This window comes from Sinocyclocheilus rhinocerous, unplaced genomic scaffold (assembly GCF_001515625.1).
Source record: "Sinocyclocheilus rhinocerous isolate Xijiao unplaced genomic scaffold, SAMN03320098_v1.1 scaffold1733, whole genome shotgun sequence".
NCBI classification, from domain to species: Eukaryota; Metazoa; Chordata; class Actinopteri; order Cypriniformes; family Cyprinidae; genus Sinocyclocheilus; species Sinocyclocheilus rhinocerous.
Window position 1 is genome coordinate 628,729 of NW_015640388.1, and position 19,085 is coordinate 647,813.

General features: G+C 36.6%; 1 protein-coding gene across 1 annotated transcript in view; it reads right to left on the bottom strand.

Annotated features, from left to right (window-relative positions):
• LOC107752652 (ras-related protein Rab-6B-like) overlaps positions 1-19,085 on the bottom strand; it is a 73,499-nt gene that overhangs the window by 3,881 nt on the left and 50,533 nt on the right. Inside the window, exons 5-6 of the mRNA XM_016568683.1 lie at positions 16,115-16,226; positions 7,669-7,762 (exon numbers count right to left, since the gene is read on the bottom strand). Coding sequence (XP_016424169.1) covers positions 7,669-7,762; positions 16,115-16,226 — 206 coding nt within the window. The remainder of the gene's footprint in view (positions 1-7,668; positions 7,763-16,114; positions 16,227-19,085) is intronic.

Below are 19,085 nucleotides of genomic sequence, written 5' to 3' on the forward strand. Positions count from 1 at the left end.
GCCCAAATGACTTATTCTAATTGACTGATTCAATTTAAGAATTTGACTGAAAAGATGATGCACACTTTAAATAAATGGCTCTATGAAGGTAAAAATGCCCATAAAAGGTAAAAATCAATTTAAACTTATTGGAAAATATTAATTTCTATCACTGCTGTGAACTGATCACCACACAGAATATGAAGAATATCAAAAATTGTAGGAGTCATCTGACCACGGCAGTCCTAAAGATACCAGCACAATAACACACTATATCATCTAATTATCATTATCGATAAAATCCCAGAAAATATTGAGATATATTTTTGTCAATATCGCACACCCTTAATATATTTAACGTTTTGTTTAGATAAAAAAAATGTAAATAAATATGAGAAGTGCCCTTTTTTCCACTTGAGCCCCTGCCCCTAAAAATGTCTGTGCACGTCCCTGTATCCATCCATTTATGACCACAGTGTAATGTCTATCTTGTAATGGCTACTTCCAGCAGGATAATGTGCCATGTCACAAAGCTCAAATCCTCTCAAACTGTTTTTTTAACCATGACAACGAGTTCACTATACCATACTCCACAGTCATCAGATCTCAACTGATATAGAGCACCGTTGGGATGTGATGGAACGGGAGATTCACATCATGGTTGTGCAACCGAAATATCTGCAGCAACTGTGTTATGCATGGATCAAAATCTCTGAGGAATGTTTCCAGCACCTTGTTGAATATGTCACAAAGAATTAAGGCAGTTCCGAAGGCAAAAGGGGGTTCAACCTGTTACTAGCAAGGTATATCTAAAAAAAGTGGCCGGTGAGTGTATATAGACTTTCATAAGGTTTCAAGGTTGAAGTGGGCTTTATTTGACAATGTGTAGTTTCACCCACCACTCTGTGAAGGCATCATTATGCTGTTTAGAATGCAGTATACACTCTTAAAGGGGTGGTAAATCAGCTATTTTTGAAGGTTTGATTGTGTTTATGGGGTGCACTCTAACATGTGTTCATGCTTCGTATGAAAAAAAAAAAAATTTCCACAGATTTTACCTTTATTCCTAAAAACGGAAGATGCATGTGCTCCGGTGTATGGTAAACAATGGCGTCAATATTGCCTTATCAATTTGAGCCAGAATCAGACCCAGAGAATATCAGTGAAGAGGATCGAGCAGAACCTGTGCAAGCACAGCTCTTACAGGACGTTTCAGAATGGTATGTTTTTTTGTTGTTAGTTGTCTTATACTTTATAGATACACTGTTATTTGCAAATGCTACTGCTGTTTCTGTTAGCTTTTTATATCCATTTTTATCCTTATTAAAGTTTTAGTACAGCAGAATACAAGATTGCGTTGTAGTATTTTTGTAGAGTAATAGTTTAATTTATAACGGTAACACTCTACTACAACAACGGGAAGAAGCTTGTTGTGGTCCATACAAGCCGTGTTTTGTAGGCCTTAAAAAGCGAATTCTGTAAAATAAAACGTCTCCCTTTGCATTGAACTTTGAGCGTCGTAACTTTGCAAATGCTGTTTATGCTCAAACAGCAACATTATACACTAAATAAAGTTAAAAAAAAAAGAAAAAAAAAAGAAGTGAAATCATAATCAACCACCCCTTTAAAAATAAAGGTTCCTAAAGTGGGTTTACTCAGTGATTCCATAGAACAAGCATTTTTGGTTTCCCAAAGAACTTTTTAATGAACAGTTCTTAAAAGAACCATTTTTTTCCATTTTAATAATCAGAACCCTTTTCCACTATGAAGAAAAACCTTTTGTGTAATGGAAAGAATCCATGGATGTTGAAAGGTTCTTAATGGAATCATTGAGGCCAATAAAGAACCTTTATTTTTAAGAGTATATAGTAATGTAAGTTATGTGTTAATGACAGGACAAATCATCAGATATGTTAAAATAGATTTTCCCTTTATTACTTTTTATTTGCTTGTATGTTTTGAAGCTATAATTAGTTGAGTTCTTAACATTTAATTGCTACAATTCATTATTAATTTGTAATTTAAAAAAAAAGTACTTATACTTATGTATACTTATGTATGTATATGTATGTTTTGAAGCTATAATTAGTTGAGTTCTTAACATTTAATTGCTTCGATTCATTATTAATTTGTAATTATAAAAAAAAAAGTACTTATAAGTAATGTGTAAGTAAAAAAGTAATGTGACCACACCTTTAGTTATATCAGCAGTATTTCATATTTTCTTGGTTATTTCCTTTACCTGGTATACTTTGCATGAAGTAAAAAATACTTAAAATAGTCTAGCCACAGCCCTGTGTCATACTGTGCAGCCTTCTGGCAGCAAACATGAGCTGAACCATTTTTAAACCTGTAAAAAAGCGATTTGGAGCAAAGAGGACTCTCTCTGGTGCACTGAAGCAGACCTGCCCTGTTATATATATAGTAATAGAAATGAAGATCCCATGCAAGTGCTTCTTTTCAGAATCATAAATGTCACAGACTAAAACACCTGCTGACCTTTAAAGCGGACTCCGTGTAGAAGATGATAAAGGGACAGCAAAAAGCACTTAGTCTGGCTCTGCCTTCTGAAACTTGCAATGCATTGCTAGCATACCGCTCCTAGCAAGGCAATTAATGGCCCACCACACACCTCCATTACAGCCATCCTCTATAAAGGGCTGTTCCCAGAAGCTATATGAGGCTATACTGCAATGATATATAGCCCTACTCACTCCCAATCATATCAAACAGGGCAGTGAGCTTATGTAGCCAACACCACCCACCCCTCTCATTTCATGCCATCAATCACAATGGACGAGCCACAGGGAAATGGGACACACTGGAACATTAAGCAGAGAGGGTCAGAAAGAAAGACTCATTTTGTTAACTACCTTCAGGTCATTGTTTTTGACAGGAATTTGTAGGCCTTAAAAAGCGAATTCTGTAAAATAAAACGTCTCCCTTTGCATTGAACTTTGAGCGTCCTAACTTTGCAAATGCTGTTTATGCTCAAACAGCAACATTATACACTAAATAAAGTAAAAAAAGAAATAAAAAAAAAAGAAGTGAAATCATAATCAACCACCCCTTTAAAAATAAAGGTTCCTAAAGTGGGTTTACACAGTGATTCCATAGAACAAGCATTTTTGGTTTCCCAAAGAACTTTTTAATGAACAGTTCTTAAAAGAACCATTTTTTTCCATTTTAATAATCAGAACCCTTTTCCACTATGAAGAAAAACCTTTTGTGTAATGGAAAGAATCCATGGATGTTGAAAGGTTCTTAATGGAATCATTGAGGCCAATAAAGAACCTTTATTTTTAAGAGTATATAGTAATGTAAGTTATGTGTTAATGACAGGACAAATCATCAGATATGTTAAAATAGATTTTCCCTTTATTACTTTTTATTTGCTTGTATGTTTTGAAGCTATAATTAGTTGAGTTCTTAACATTTAATTGCTACAATTCATTATTAATTTGTAATTTAAAAAAAAAGTACTTATACTTATGTATACTTATGTATGTATATGTATGTTTTGAAGCTATAATTAGTTGAGTTCTTAACATTTAATTGCTTCGATTCATTATTAATTTGTAATTATAAAAAAAAAAGTACTTATAAGTAATGTGTAAGTAAAAAAGTAATGTGACCACACCTTTAGTTATATCAGCAGTATTTCATATTTTCTTGGTTATTTCCTTTACCTGGTATACTTTGCATGAAGTAAAAAATACTTAAAATAGTCTAGCCACAGCCCTGTGTCATACTGTGCAGCCTTCTGGCAGCAAACATGAGCTGAACCATTTTTAAACCTGTAAAAAAGCGATTTGGAGCAAAGAGGACTCTCTCTGGTGCACTGAAGCAGACCTGCCCTGTTATATATATAGTAATAGAAATGAAGATCCCATGCAAGTGCTTCTTTTCAGAATCATAAATGTCACAGACTAAAACACCTGCTGACCTTTAAAGCGGACTCCGTGTAGAAGATGATAAAGGGACAGCAAAAAGCACTTAGTCTGGCTCTGCCTTCTGAAACTTGCAATGCATTGCTAGCATACCGCTCCTAGCAAGGCAATTAATGGCCCACCACACACCTCCATTACAGCCATCCTCTATAAAGGGCTGTTCCCAGAAGCTATATGAGGCTATACTGCAATGATATATAGCCCTACTCACTCCCAATCATATCAAACAGGGCAGTGAGCTTATGTAGCCAACACCACCCACCCCTCTCATTTCATGCCATCAATCACAATGGACGAGCCACAGGGAAATGGGACACACTGGAACATTAAGCAGAGAGGGTCAGAAAGAAAGACTCATTTTGTTAACTACCTTCAGGTCATTGTTTTTGACAGGAAAGAGAGAGAGAGAGCTATAATTTAGCTGGGACAAAAACAAAAGAACACAAAACCATTTCAATTAAGAAAAACAGACATGCCCTGTTCCAAATAGAGCACTTAATGTTGACTTGCGGCCTTTGATTTCATGCATCCATACCGTGTCACATTTGTCATTTTACAAATCAGAAGGGTGAGGATGAGTACTCGCTTTGCTGAGTAACTGTGTAAGTGTTAGCTAACATATTTATCTACAACAACAACATTCATCTTTCAGTATCTTTTTAGTTCCCTCTTCTTCGTAGCAATGTTTTTGTTTGCTTAGGGATTCTAATACTAAATGGGGCACAATCCATAGAATTCCTTTGTTTTTATATATAGGTAACCTAACCCTAAAAGAAATCTTTCTGTATTTTTACAAAAATAAAAAACGAAAAACTTTATTTACTTTATGTTTGTGCTGTATTTACAAATTATGATGTCCCCAAAATAATGTTTTGGGAGGTTTGTTTGATTTAGCACACACACACACACACACACTTCACTGCATGTAAAAGAGCCACTTCATTTGTTTTAAAAATAAGACTGAGATGAAAATGAATCACTTTATTATTCTATACTAAAGTACGGACCTTTTCAAAACTGAAAATTAACAATGTTCTTGCTATGCATTTATAATGAAACTTCATATTATTACAAATTATAGCAATGAAACACTGCTATACAACAAATGGCTCTATTATTTTTTATTATTATCAAAACTTGTTGAGCATTGTATTATTTACACAAGAGTTCAATTTCATCCTGGAAAGGATCTGACACCCTGCAATTCTTCAATCAATATTTGAGTCATCATTTTGCAATTACCTCTGTGAGGTAATCAGTTTAACTAATGTTGCTGTTATTGGAGAAATAAATAAGAAAATTTCGGGATTGATCGTAATCTCAGATGAATGTGGTTCCCTGCTCCAGACAACACAGAATCAAACGTGCATGCTCCAGTCAGTTGGAAATTACCTCAATTTGTAACGAAGACTGGAACAAGTCAGCTCCACGTCTGGTGACAATAATATGTTGTATCAGAGATTTAGTGTATTTTAGTGTTGTACTGTCAGTGCTCCTGTGAAACAGTGATACATGGCTTTGAGAAGAATAAAGTCTTAATGTCCAGTACAGCTGATGGAACAATGCACAATAACACAGCTCATTCTTACATTTGAAGAATGACAGTACTACATAGAATTAGCCTCAAGTTTCAAACTGTAATTGCAAAATGGAGAGACTCTAATTCAGAGAGATTCTGATTTGAAGACTGCACATTTCATATTAATGCACAATATTAATACAGTTCAATATTAGGATAATGAATTATATTACTTGGTGAAAGAATTCTTTCAATATCAAATATTTTTAATTATAAACAATTATTGAACACATATCTATTATCAAAATAAAGGGGTTTTCAGACTGTGGTCCAGAGACCCCCAGGGGGGCCACAAGAGGGTGCTTTGGGGTGCATGGAAAAAATTTCATTAATTAAAAAAAGAAGTTTTTACCATTTAGTATTTTAAATATTTACTGAAATATGTTTTAAATTACATATTTCTTTAGATTTATTTTTTGTAAAAACCTTTTTTCTCCAACAATATTTAAGTATTTTTATCATTTACTGACATTTAACACAATAATTGTATAATTATCCTCAATTTGAAGGGGGGGAAGTCGTGGCCTAATGGTCAGAGAGTCGGACTCGTAACCCAAGGTTGCGGGTTCGAGTCTCATACCGGCAGGGATTGTAGGTGGGGGGAGTGAATGTACAGTGCTCTCTTCCACCTTCAATACTGAGGTGCCCTTGAGCAAGGCACCGAACCCCCAACTGCTCCCCGGGCGCCGCAGCAAAAAATGGCTGCCCCCTGCTCTGGGCGTGTGTTCACAGTGTGTGTGTGTGTTCACTGCTGTGTGTGTGCACTTTGGATGGGATAAATGCAGAGCACTAATTCCGAGTATGGGTCACGTCACTTTCACTTTCACATAATTTTAAATATTTACTGAATTTGCTAATTTGAGTATTTTTTATAATACTAATGTCAAACATATATTAATGTCAAACATCCCTTATATGCACTAAAATTCTAAAATTACTACTACTTCAATACAGTGAACTGTCACACTGTGTTTTAAAGATTTTTTAAATAAAAAAGCTCATAAAATTAAACTTTTTCAAGACCTTCAAGAAATGTTGACTATTTTATAACATCACATCTCTATCTATAAAGTCTTCCTAAAAGAGGCACAATTAGTAAGAAGTGAAGTGACATGATGTGTGGCCAAGTATGGTGTCCCATTGTGCTCTGCATTTAACCCATCCAAGTGCACACACACACAGCAGTGAGTAATGAACACACACACACACACACCTGGAGCAGTGGGCAGCCATTTTTGCTGTGGCTCGGTGCCTTGCTCAAGGGTCTCACCTCAGTTGTGGTATTGAGGGTGGAAGAGAGCGCTGGTCATTTACTCCCCCCACCAACAATCCCTGTAGGTAAGTAAACTCAAACCCGCAACCTTTGGGTTACAAGTCCAACTCTCTAACCATTAGGCCATGACTGCTATTGTATTTGACTAATTACACAACCCTTAACTCAAAGAAAGCAAAGCTTGGTCAGACAGAACGACTGAACGACTGGCGCATTCTGTGATCCAGTCAGACAGAGCTGACACTAACATAAACAAACACACACACACTTTAGCCCACACAAAAAGCACTGTGTGCTGTACGGAACACACACACACACACACACACCTGGAGCAGTGGGCAGCCATTTTTGCTGTGGCTCGGTGCCTTGCTCAAGGGTCTCACCTCAGTTGTGGTATTGAGGGTGGAAGAGAGCGCTGGTCATTTACTCCCCCCACCAACAATCCCTGTAGGTAACGAGACTCAAACCCGCAACCTTTGGGTTACAAGTCCAACTCTCTAACCATTAGGCCATGACTGCTATTGTATTTGACTAATTACACAACCCTTAACTCAAAGAAAGCAAAGCTTGGTCAGACAGAACGACTGAACGACTGGCGCATTCTGTGATCCAGTCAGACAGAGCTGACACTAACATAAACAAACACACACACACTTTAGCCCACACAAAAAGCACTGTGTGCTGTACGTACTTCCGGCTCTCAGAAAGAGAGAAAAAACACAGCAGTGCTGCGCATCACATCTGATCTCTCCCACCTTGGTGCTTAGTCATTCTGAATCATGCTTTCAACTGCACCTCAGAAGAGAAACCAGAACAAACGCAGAGCGTTTCTCACACCCACATGCTATGGCCACTCTTTCCACTGACAGTGTTGAGGTAAAACTCACCTGTTTGACGTTGTAGCCTGTCTTGGCACTGGTTTCGATAAACATCACACTCAGCTCCTTGGCCCGCTGCTCACCTTCCTCAATCGTGATTTGCCTGTGAAAAGGTTGAAGATTTTTATAGATTAGTTTATTTATAAAATATTACTGAACAATGATGACACCTGCTGAGAAACCCTGAATTTACAATATGATTTAGTGCTGGTCTGGATACTGGACCAGCACAGCCATGCTGATCACTAACCAAAAATATTGCTGGTTGATACTGCTGGTTAAGGGACCAAGGTTTTGCTGGTTAGCAGGGTCCAGTAAGCTCCTGCTGGCAACTACATCATTTTACACAGCACAGCACACAACACAACAAAACTTCTTGTTGGCTCGTTCACCAATTGCTTTGGGTTGGGTTGCAGATTTTATATCAGATTTTGTGCACCAGCTGAGCAACATATTCATTAAGATGAATGGGAATGGGCTGAAGGATACTTTCTCCAGACCTCCTTGGTCGAGACACCAGTACACCAGCATCAAAAACAACACAGGCAGGAGGGAATCCATGAAGAATAATGGCAAAGAGAGGCCACATTACCAGGACAACACATAAAGCAAATAATCATTCTGCCAGTAATGGCAACCACTATCACGAAACTGCCCAGCCTTGACAGGAGCCCTACAAGATTTATGAAAACCGCAATAATGGAAATGTGGTATTTGATAAAGTGGTTAGAGGGTCACAGATTATGGGTAAAGTATTATCAGACAGCACAGGCTGAGACTGAGACAATGGCATCAGTCATTGCCTCCCTCCCCTCATCTCTACTAACTCTAATTAATTGATGTTGAAACTGATTAATTGCACAAAGGGAAGGCTCATTAATTAAGCCTCATTTGTATGACACACTTGTGATATTAATCCATGTCTGTGACTATGGAGCATGTTTACATGTGTACGTGACGGAGTGTGCGAGGTGGCTGAGAGAAATGAGTAGGCTGAAGAGGAGACTAGCTGTATCTCTGAGCAGTGGGACGTGAATAGGACATGCTGTATTTAAACCACTGAGCTCTGTCTGCTGGGACAGCTGTGATGTAACCATTTTTTGTTCCCTTTTGTTCTCTCCACAGACAGGAGCTCAGAGGCATTTGTGAGTTTACTTAACTCATGAATTGCATTCTTGGCTTGCTGCTTCTCAAATTATACAGCTCATTCTCTGTAAATGGTGCCAACGGTGCCCCCAAGACTTGCTATTGATATAATTACTGTGATACTGAACTTAATTACATAATTTCATTGAAATTCACTCTAAATAGAATTATATCAAAGTATGGGTAAATTATAAAACTAAAATGTTGAAAATATTTTCCATCTTATCATTTGCATCACTGACCAACATTACATTTTAATTGGTAAAGAAAGAAAAAACAGTCAAACCAAAGTGTATTCAGACACCTTCAGACACATTATCACAGTTTATTCGCTATAGTTTAGAAAATGGTAATAAAATATGACAAGAACTCCGAGTTGAACTGTGTCAGAACAAATTCATCTTGATAATGCCACATAACACTTAAGCAAAACATGGCCAGGTCCAAGTGTCTGAATAATTTTTGGTCCCAAATGTTTATCAATTTTACTGGTAGTCCACTCTATGAAGATTTTTTGGGGTATAATATATCACAGTTTACTTTATTTTGCTGTCCTCAATTACATAAATTAACTATAGTGTCCTGCACGCACTAGTTAAAAAATATTAAAAATTATATCTGGTGTATGAATAATTTTTGGTTTGACTGTATATATATTAATTAAGGATGAAACGGTATGAAAATTTCTTATCACGATTATAGTGACCAAAATTATCATGGTTATTATTAGTATTATCACAATATTGTTTTACTACTTACACAATTATTTTAAGGATATATCATTATATTATTTAAAATAAACAGTGTGGTTTTAATTTAGGCGATTTCCGCCTATGATGCCAACTTGACTTCCTTCTGTCTCAGAGATAACATGGTCTCTTCAGAGATGCAGCCCTCTATTCATCCATGGCAGAACTATGAAGGTATTTCTTCTTTTTTCAAAGCTACTGTGACAATTGAAGAACTTGACGGATATGAACATCAGATATGGTTTGATGTGGTTTTGTTTCATGATCAAAGTCCCTCCAAACAGCGCAGATATGTTTTCGCGCCCTTTTCTTATCTATTAAAGAGTGTGAAACTACTTTTCACTTTTCAGTCGCAACCCTTAGGGAAGGCAAAGTGTGACAGCAGAAAAACTGGGAAAATATAAAAGACACCATCATTTTTTTTTAACAAATAATAAATGAAAAACTGACCATGAAAACAAGATGGTAAATGTGGGAAGTCGTGGCCTAATGGTTAGAGAGTCGGACTCGTAACCCATAGGTTGCGAGTTCGAGTCTCAGGTCCGGCAGGGATTTTAGGTGGGTTCAATAAACTTTTTTTTTTTTTTAATTAGGCCCTTTTTAACTGTCCTTTTGGGTTGTTTTGAGAATGTTCTGTAGGCTACTAATAAAAAAGGACCTCTGTATATTTGTTTGTTGCAAATTTGCAGACAATGCAATTGAAATATTTACATTGGCTTGTCCGGGGAATTAAAAGGTGTGTGGACGTGGATTAGTAATCTGGCTCCTTGGTATAAAGGAGAAAAAATGCTGGCCCTCGTCACTATCAAAGTTGCCCATCCCTGCTTTAGATTGATGTATACAGTACTAGGTTGGGCTGAATGTGTCTCTTTTCGTTTGGCATTGGCTCAAGGGTAGGTAATCTCAGCTGACATCAAGTAGCTGCTGAAACAGTTCTACTCGGCCATCATTGAGTCCGTCCTGTGTTCATCCATAACTGTCTGGTTTGGTTCAGCTACCAAATCAGACATCAAGAGACTACAACGGCAATCTGAATGTGTTTTACTGCCGGATTGAAAAGCCCAGTCTCACACCCCACCCCCGCTCTGATCTGCACTTCACACATACACCTACCCCACCTGCAACCCCCCTCAGGAGCTGCTGAAACAGTTCTACTCGGCCATCATTGAGTCCGTCCTGTGTTCATCCATAACTGTCTGGTTTGGTTTAGCTACCAAATCAGACGTCAAGACTACAACATACAGTCAGGGTTGCTGAGAAGATTATTGGTTCCCCCTGCCCAACCTCCAAGATCTTTACACCTCCAGAGTGAGGAAAAGGGCTAAGAAAATCACTTTTGACCCCAAACACCTTAGCCCACTCTCTCTTTCAACTGCTGCCCTCTAGTCGGCAGCCAGGCACAAGAAAAGTTTTTTTTCCCACAGGGTAGATTCAGCCTGAACAATTCTGAACAATATTTCATCTCTACTTTGTAATTCCTATGTATGTCTGCACTATGTCTGTACTTTCTTCTGCACTGGAATTCCTTGTGTGTGTAAACATACTTGGCAATAAAGCTCTTTCTGACTTCTGACTTCTGATTTGTTGCATTTGTATGCATATGTGTGCATATATTGTATGTATTTTAAAAATTCTATAAATGATATAAACACACATATCGCAGCAAATGTTCTGACAGGTTGCTCATTCCTGACTTATTACTGGATGCCATGGCAACAGTCTGAGCCAAGGTTTTTAATATCTTTCCTGTGCACAGAGACACTCACTACACTGTGACAGAGGATCCGCCTCCAATCGTATAACTGCCGCCTCGGTCGTCCAAAGTGTGATTGCAGATTCAGAGTCACAACAGGAGCAGTTGACAAAGATAATTTATAGAACACTACAAATACCATATGATGAGGTGCACGTGAAGTTACCAGCCCATTGTCACCACTTCCATAACTCCTGGACTGTTTTCACACTTTTTCATAATACAAATCTAAGAAATAATAAAAGATATATGTTTGATAAAACTGTCATTTCATCAGCCATTACTCCAGTGCTCAGTGTCCCATGATCCTTCAGAAATCATTCTAATATGCTGATTTTGTGCTCAATTAACTAATTCTTTATATTGTCTCAGTTGAAAACAGTTTTTTGATTAATAGAAAGTTCAAAAGGAAAACATAAATTTTAAAGAGAAAATGAGACTGCTTAATAATTTAACAGCTTTAAAAAAAAAAAAAAAACATAGGCCTACAAGTCCAACAAGAAGCACTTCAGAAATAGTTGAAATTGCATTTATCAGGACTCATGGGATCTTATAAAAACAATCCAAATTGCAAACTAAATTCAACCTTGGGTATTTTATATAATTTCGAAATGACTGTGCGAACCCGCAACATCATCCCCAAACGTATCATGCGTATCACTAACTGGCAGTATGCCTTCACTGGCCTTTGAAAGGGTCATTTATATTACCATAATATATTTTCCATAGTATCTACATTTACACTAAACAAAAACAGCGTTTCCAAAAACCTATCACTGTTGACTGTCTGGCCTGGGCATATGAACGTAGTTCGTCTGTAAATATGCACATATTTTGTTACACAGACGGACGTGTGTGCTGCATGATATAAACAAAGTAATATAATTCACTGCTGTATAACAGCGTATTGCAGTTATAATTCAATATTTTAGAAATTCAGTTGAAGTAACTTTAGGTTACATTGAAGTACTATTTCAGAAACAGAAAATATGTAAATGAGAACTGCTTTATTGGGCATTTAGTTGTATAAAAATGCAGTAGGCCTACTGTATGTAACAGTTCAGAAAGTAAACGCAAGTACAACTTGATGACATCATGAATATGATCATTAGCATATATAAAGTTGAATCGTTATATAAAGTTATATGTAGCATGTTTATTAAAAGCAAGTTTTGTAATAACAATCATTTCGGACCTTTTGATGTTGATGAGAATTCAGATTCAGACCTTTGAATGTAAACTTTGAGAACCCCTGGTATAGACTGAGATGTAATGAACTGTGAACTGTCAACAGTGATAAGGTATAGCTAAGAATGGTTCAGACCAACCTTATACGAAAGTATGACTTACAGAAGGTATACTTAGGTAACTAAGAAAGGGGACACAACACACACAGTTTCCTCTGTTCCTGAGCCACCTCCACCTGCCACATTCCACCACAGTCGTCAGGGAAACAAATCCTGAATAACGCTCATATTTAAACATGTTACAATAGAAAGAGTTCAGCTCTATCTCAGCATGTGGTATTGATCACCATGGTGATTTATTACAAACAATCAAGAGTTTCCTTCAAAAACTTATTTCCTGCTAAGTGTCATGTTAATTCGCTGAACTCATGAACACCATGGTGATTTATTACAAACAATCAAGTTTCCTTCAAAAACGTATTTCCTGCTAAGTGTCATGTTAATTCGCTGAACTCATGAACAGAAATATATTGTGAAACATATGCATAACAAAGTGACATATTTAAACTTTAAATAAATCCACTCTACTTCATGCATTATTATGCAAATTTATCATATGATAACAGATGCAATTAGATTAGATTTAACTTTAAGCACATACACATTACAGTACATTACAGTCAAATGCAATAATATATCAAATTTTATTTATACACCAAATCTGCATATTAGAATAATTTCTGAAGGAGTGACCTGACGACTGTAGTAATGGCTTCTGATAATTCAGCTTTGCCATCACAGGAATAAATTACATTTTAAAATATATTAAAATAGAATTTTAAATTGTAATATTCACAATATTACTGTTTCAAATAAAGGCAGAATAGACTTTTACCGATGCCAAATATTTGTTGGTAGTGTAGAATTAATTTATATGCAAGCAATAAATACCTAAGACTGAGAGCTGTGAATTAGTATGGATAACCTGGTCTTTGCTCAGGAGGTGCAATGGAGGATGAAAACTATCGAGGCAAGTTATTACTGAAGAAAAGAGAGGAAAACATTGACCTCCCTCTGGGACACACAGAGAGAGAAAGAGAGAGAGAGGAAAATGACAAAAGAGAGAGAGACTGAGCTGTATTTATCCCTGAGCTCCCACATCTCTGTAAGACTGAATAAGTGAAGCATGAAATGCCCATTTCATACAAAAGTTTAATTTGTTTGATGGCACGTTTCTCTGATCTGTCTACAGTGAAACATTTGACATTGAAATTTCATATTTATAAAAGTAATTTAATACAGATCTGCTCCCAACTGCATGCTTTTACTAATGTTAGGGCCGGTGGCTATAAATTCAGGCTTTGTACTGATTAAAGCAAGACACATGGAAGTTTTAAAACAAGGGTAGACCGAGAGCAGTGTTGGGGAAGCTCCTTTGAAAGAGTAGTTTCCCAAACATTTCAAGCTACTGATAATTTAATGTAGTTATACTACAGTCAAGTTACTCATTTAAAAAAGTAATTAGCTAAACAACAATCTAGTAACAAAAACAAACTAATTACATCGAAGCTATTCAAGGGGGGAATATCTTTTTAAATATATATAAAAAAAATTAATAAGCAAAAAAAAAAAAAAGGAACTATGTGACATTTTTTTCAGTCAGAGCAATATTTATCTGGCGTAGATTTCAAATAGGGCAACAACATTAACTTGAACATACACAATCATTTGAGGTCAGTAATATTTTGTAATGTTTTTGAATACAGTAAAACAGTAATATTTTGAAATATTATTACAGTTTAAAATAACTGATTTCTATTTGAATATATTTTATAATGTAATTTATTCATATGATGGCAAAGCTGAATTGCGTTATGCGTAAGAAAAATTTCTTATTATTACCAATGTTGAAAATAGTTGTGCTACTTATTATTTTTATGAAAACTTGATACTTTTTTCAGAATACTTTCAAGATGAATAGAAAGTTCAAAAGAACAGCACTAATTTCAAACAAAAATGTGTTGTAACATTGCAAATGTCTTTACTATCACTTTTGATCAATGTAATGCATCCTTGTTGAATAGAAGTATTCATTTCTTTCCAATAAATAAAATAAAATAATAAAATCCTGCTGACCCCACACTTTTGCATGAATATATTTCCACTAAATACATCCAGAATGCCAAATTAACACTGTATAATTGAGTCAAAAACAGTGATGAACAGCAGCATTTATCTAAATCTTAAAAGGTGAGACTTAGCTGGATTGGTAAATATTTTTTGTCAACAAATTAATTTAAAGAACCATCCAAACGAATCAATTCACTAAAAATAAGTATACTTCTCAACACTACATAGATTATTACCTCGGCTCATTCGGCCATGTGTACAAATATATAACAGTAATGTAGCATTTTGCCTCACTTCATTGTAACAGGTTGGGGGGGAAAGTAGCTTGTTATTTTAAAAATTAATTGTAAGTTAATACTAAGTGTAGTTAAGCATCACTGCTTTGACCTAGTTACTCTCCAGCACTGTCAGGGAGAGTTCCTTTTAGGGCAAACCTTCTCTAAACAATGTGTTATTTTTGCATTGCTTCCTTTACCTCTTAAAATTGTAATATTCACAATATTACTGTTTCAAATAAAGGCAGAATAGACTTTTACCGATGCCAAATATTTGTTGGTAGTGTAGAATTAATTTATATGCAAGCAATAAATACAGTCTCCTCAAAAGTATTTGCATACCTGTGGACTCGTAAGCTAAACTTAAAATGTACAAAATTCATTGCATTGGATAACAAAATATTGTAGCGTCTGGACCACTCAAACACACAATATATATTTTGTTTTTATATTTAACAAATACTCTGTAACCCCCCTCAGTTAACAAGCCATATGAGGACCCATGAACCCTTCCCCCCGAAATGCGTAACACCCCAGGAAGCCGAACAGGCTCCTGGTTGCATGGCAACCAACGCTGATATCACTGGGTTTATTGGCCAAAAGAATGCAAAGCAGGGAAAAGCCCTGCATGTCCCAGGGCAAGAGGCAGAGTAGAAATGGACTTTTCTACTAATTAATTCATAGGAAAACCTTTCTTTGAATGAACACACATCATCCTTCAGGTCATTGGGTATATTATTGTCATCATGTATTTGGTCTTTGAAATTGTATACTGTTATGCAGACTTATAATCGAAACACCCTCCTGTCAGCTTACATATATATATATCTCCACCATGTTTAGTATCTATGAATTCGCCTTCTGATGATCGAAACGAGCGTGTATATTATATGTTGGTACATAGGCAATATATTAGTGTCCTGAGAATCTTTAGTAATTTCGATTCAAGTTCCATTTGCAAATTACCATGCCCTCACACAAAGGGTCATAAAAACTCTATCTTTCACACAAATATAGGGTTTGTTCTCATATTATCCATCATCCTTTATTCCCAGAAGTCTAAAGTGAGAATAAGGCTTCCTTTTCCTTTTGTTTTTCAGAGAATCTCTTTAATTAAACTGTCAGCTTCAATTCACACTCTGGTGAGTGAATCAGCCTTGTTAAGCAGCTTAAAAATAAAAGCGTGTGAGAAAGATTGAGAGTGAGACAACTCACCTCTTATCTGCCAGATCTGTTTTATTGCCCACCAGCATGATGATGACATCACTTCCTCTCTCCGTTCTCACGTCATCGATCCATTTGGAAGTTTGCTGGAATGAATTCACATCTTTATAGAGAAAAACAGAGACAAGTAGGTGGTAAATACTTTGTAGGGCTAACAGTGAAATAATCTAGATTTCGGACTCTGCTATTACTATTGGCTGTTTAATGTATCCAAAATAATTTGTGCGCCACTCTGTAAAGCGAGAGAGAGGCCGACCGAGGATGGTCCATGTGTACCCAGCTGAATATTGTTAAATATTGTTTTAAGATTAAATTTAAATTACAAGTTATCATATTTTTAATGTTCCATAATTGTTAATAAATGGCAAATTAAAAACAATCTGATAATTTGCAGTTTAGGCTGGTATACTGCATTAGACTGTAATGTTGAATGGCTACAATTACTACTTTTATGCCCAGAAATTGAAGGGAAAAAAATCTATTTAATAGAAGCATCAGAATCAGTAATTCAGGCCTTCATTCATAGTACTTAGTAAAAATATGCAATTAAATAAATATTTCAAATATTAAGTATTTCAAATACTATCTTTATGTTGTTTCCACATTTATCTGCATATTCAATGTAAAAATATTTATATTTTGAATAAAATAAAATAAAATAAAATTTTAATGTTAAGTGCAGTTAATTAGAGAAACCTGTTTAATCAGGTATTTATTTATTGATTTATTTTTAACTAATCGACAGCCATAACAGATTTATAAGTTGTGTTGATAATATCATTACTATTACCTATTTTATTTTTTTTAATCAGAATGTTTTAATTAGTTTTTTTAATTAGATTTTTAAAATTAAATTTACACTGTAGTTGAGCTTATATAATTTCTTACTTTAACAAAATGCAATAAATATATTGCAGCTATTGTACATCACTGTGTGCTGTTGACATATTGAAATATTCAACTGACTAATAAATTAAGGTTTTATTATGGCATTACGTCTGCTCATGTGCAGCCTGACATCAGTGAACCTGCTTCTGCTTCAAGGTGAAACTGACTTTGGCTGTTTTACCTAAATCAAGCTTTGTGTTTCCTGGTCACACCAACAGAGCTGTGTGCACCGTTTACTCTGTCTCTAAAAGTCCCAGTGGGGCTTACGGACAATAAAACCGTCATCTTTTCATTGTGAAAAATAACCTACATGCTTCTTAAATCTTTGGGGTTGAATCTATCTGGTTATAGTGCTAAACAAGGGCAGACCTGTAACACTTTACTGATAGAAAACGTCTCAGGTTACGCATAGGGGGCGCATTGGGGAATGCAGCCTGCATGACCGGTGTCTGAAGCACGTGTGAAACAACGCCAATCTATTGGCCCACCTGGCCTATGACGTCATAGGCGGGATGCCCGTAAGTATGGACCATTTCAACGGATAGAAATGGAAAATTATTTGAATGTAATTTCAGTATCTACTAATAAGAAAGCTATAAGGACTGATAGGATTTGCTCTGCCTTTGATCTCTTCATGTAATCATGTTTAGATGATGGCCCTCTTATCTTTATCTTTATTTTATTCTTTTTGTGATTTGTTTCCATTTTATTTTTGTGGTTGATATTATGTGATGTATGCTTATTCTTTGTATGTTTCCGTTCTCTGCAATAAAAAAAAATCAAGCTTTGTGTTTCCTGGTCACACCAACAGAGCTGTGTGCACCGTTTACTCTGTCTCTAAAAGTCCCAGTGGGGCTTACGGACAATAAAACCGTCATCTTTTCATTGTGAAAAATAACCTACATGCTTCTTAAATCTTTGGGGTTGAATCTATCTGGTTATAGTGCTAAACAAGGGCAGACCTGTAACACTTTACTGATAGAAAACGTCTCAGGTTACGCATGTAACCATGGTTCCCCAAGAGAGAACGAGACGCTGCGCCCCCTAGGGGGCACACTGGGGAATGCAGCCTGCATGACCGGTGTCTGAAGCACGTGTGAAACAACGCCAATCTATTGGCCCACCTGGCGCATGACGTCATAGGCGGGATGCCCGTAAGTATGGACCATTTCAACGGATAGAAATGGAAAATTATTTGAATGTAATTTCAGTATCTACTAATAAGAAAGCTATAAGGACTGATAGGATTTGCTCTGCCTTTGATCTCTTCATGTAATCATGTTTAGATGATGGCCCTCTTATCTTTATCTTTATTTTATTCTTTTTGTGATTTGTTTCCATTTTATTTTTGTGGTTGATATTATGTGATGTATGCTTATTCTTTGTATGTTTCCGTTCTCTGCAATAAAAAAAATCTCGGGGAACCATGGTTACATGCGTAACCCGAGACGTTCCCCTTCTAGGGAACTCAACGCTGCGCCCCCTAGGGGGCACATTGGGGAACGAAATCCAATCACGCCGTGCCGAGGCGCATGCCTGTCCACCTGGTGGGAGAGCACCAAGGAAACGACAGACATAAAGTCTTTCCTCAGAAAGGGGCCATGCCACTGACACCACGGGCCGCTCACGCAACTTGGCAGAAATGGGGGAACCTGAATAAATCAAGGGGAACATCCCATCCAAGTTAAGAGCACAGGTATCCTAGCTATGCTATGTGAGCAGAACTAGCCTGGATACACAAGACCACTAGGAATGGCTACCAGAATGGGGGCTTGACTGTGGCTGCCCAGACCACAAAGAGTGGGCTATCTACTTTCAACCCTAGCAGGGGAGATAGCGCTATCTAGGCGATGACTAAAGGAGACCACTACTTAAAGACACTAGGAAGGGGAGCAGTCACTGAGCTAGCACACAGATATCCTCAGATAGCTATGTACTAGGAATGGCTACCAGAATGGGGGCTTGACTGAAACTACCCAGACCACAAAGAGTGGGCTGTCTACTTGCAACCCTAGCAGGGGAGACAGCACTGTCTAGGTAAGGGCTCAAGGAGACCCCTACTTAAATATCCTAA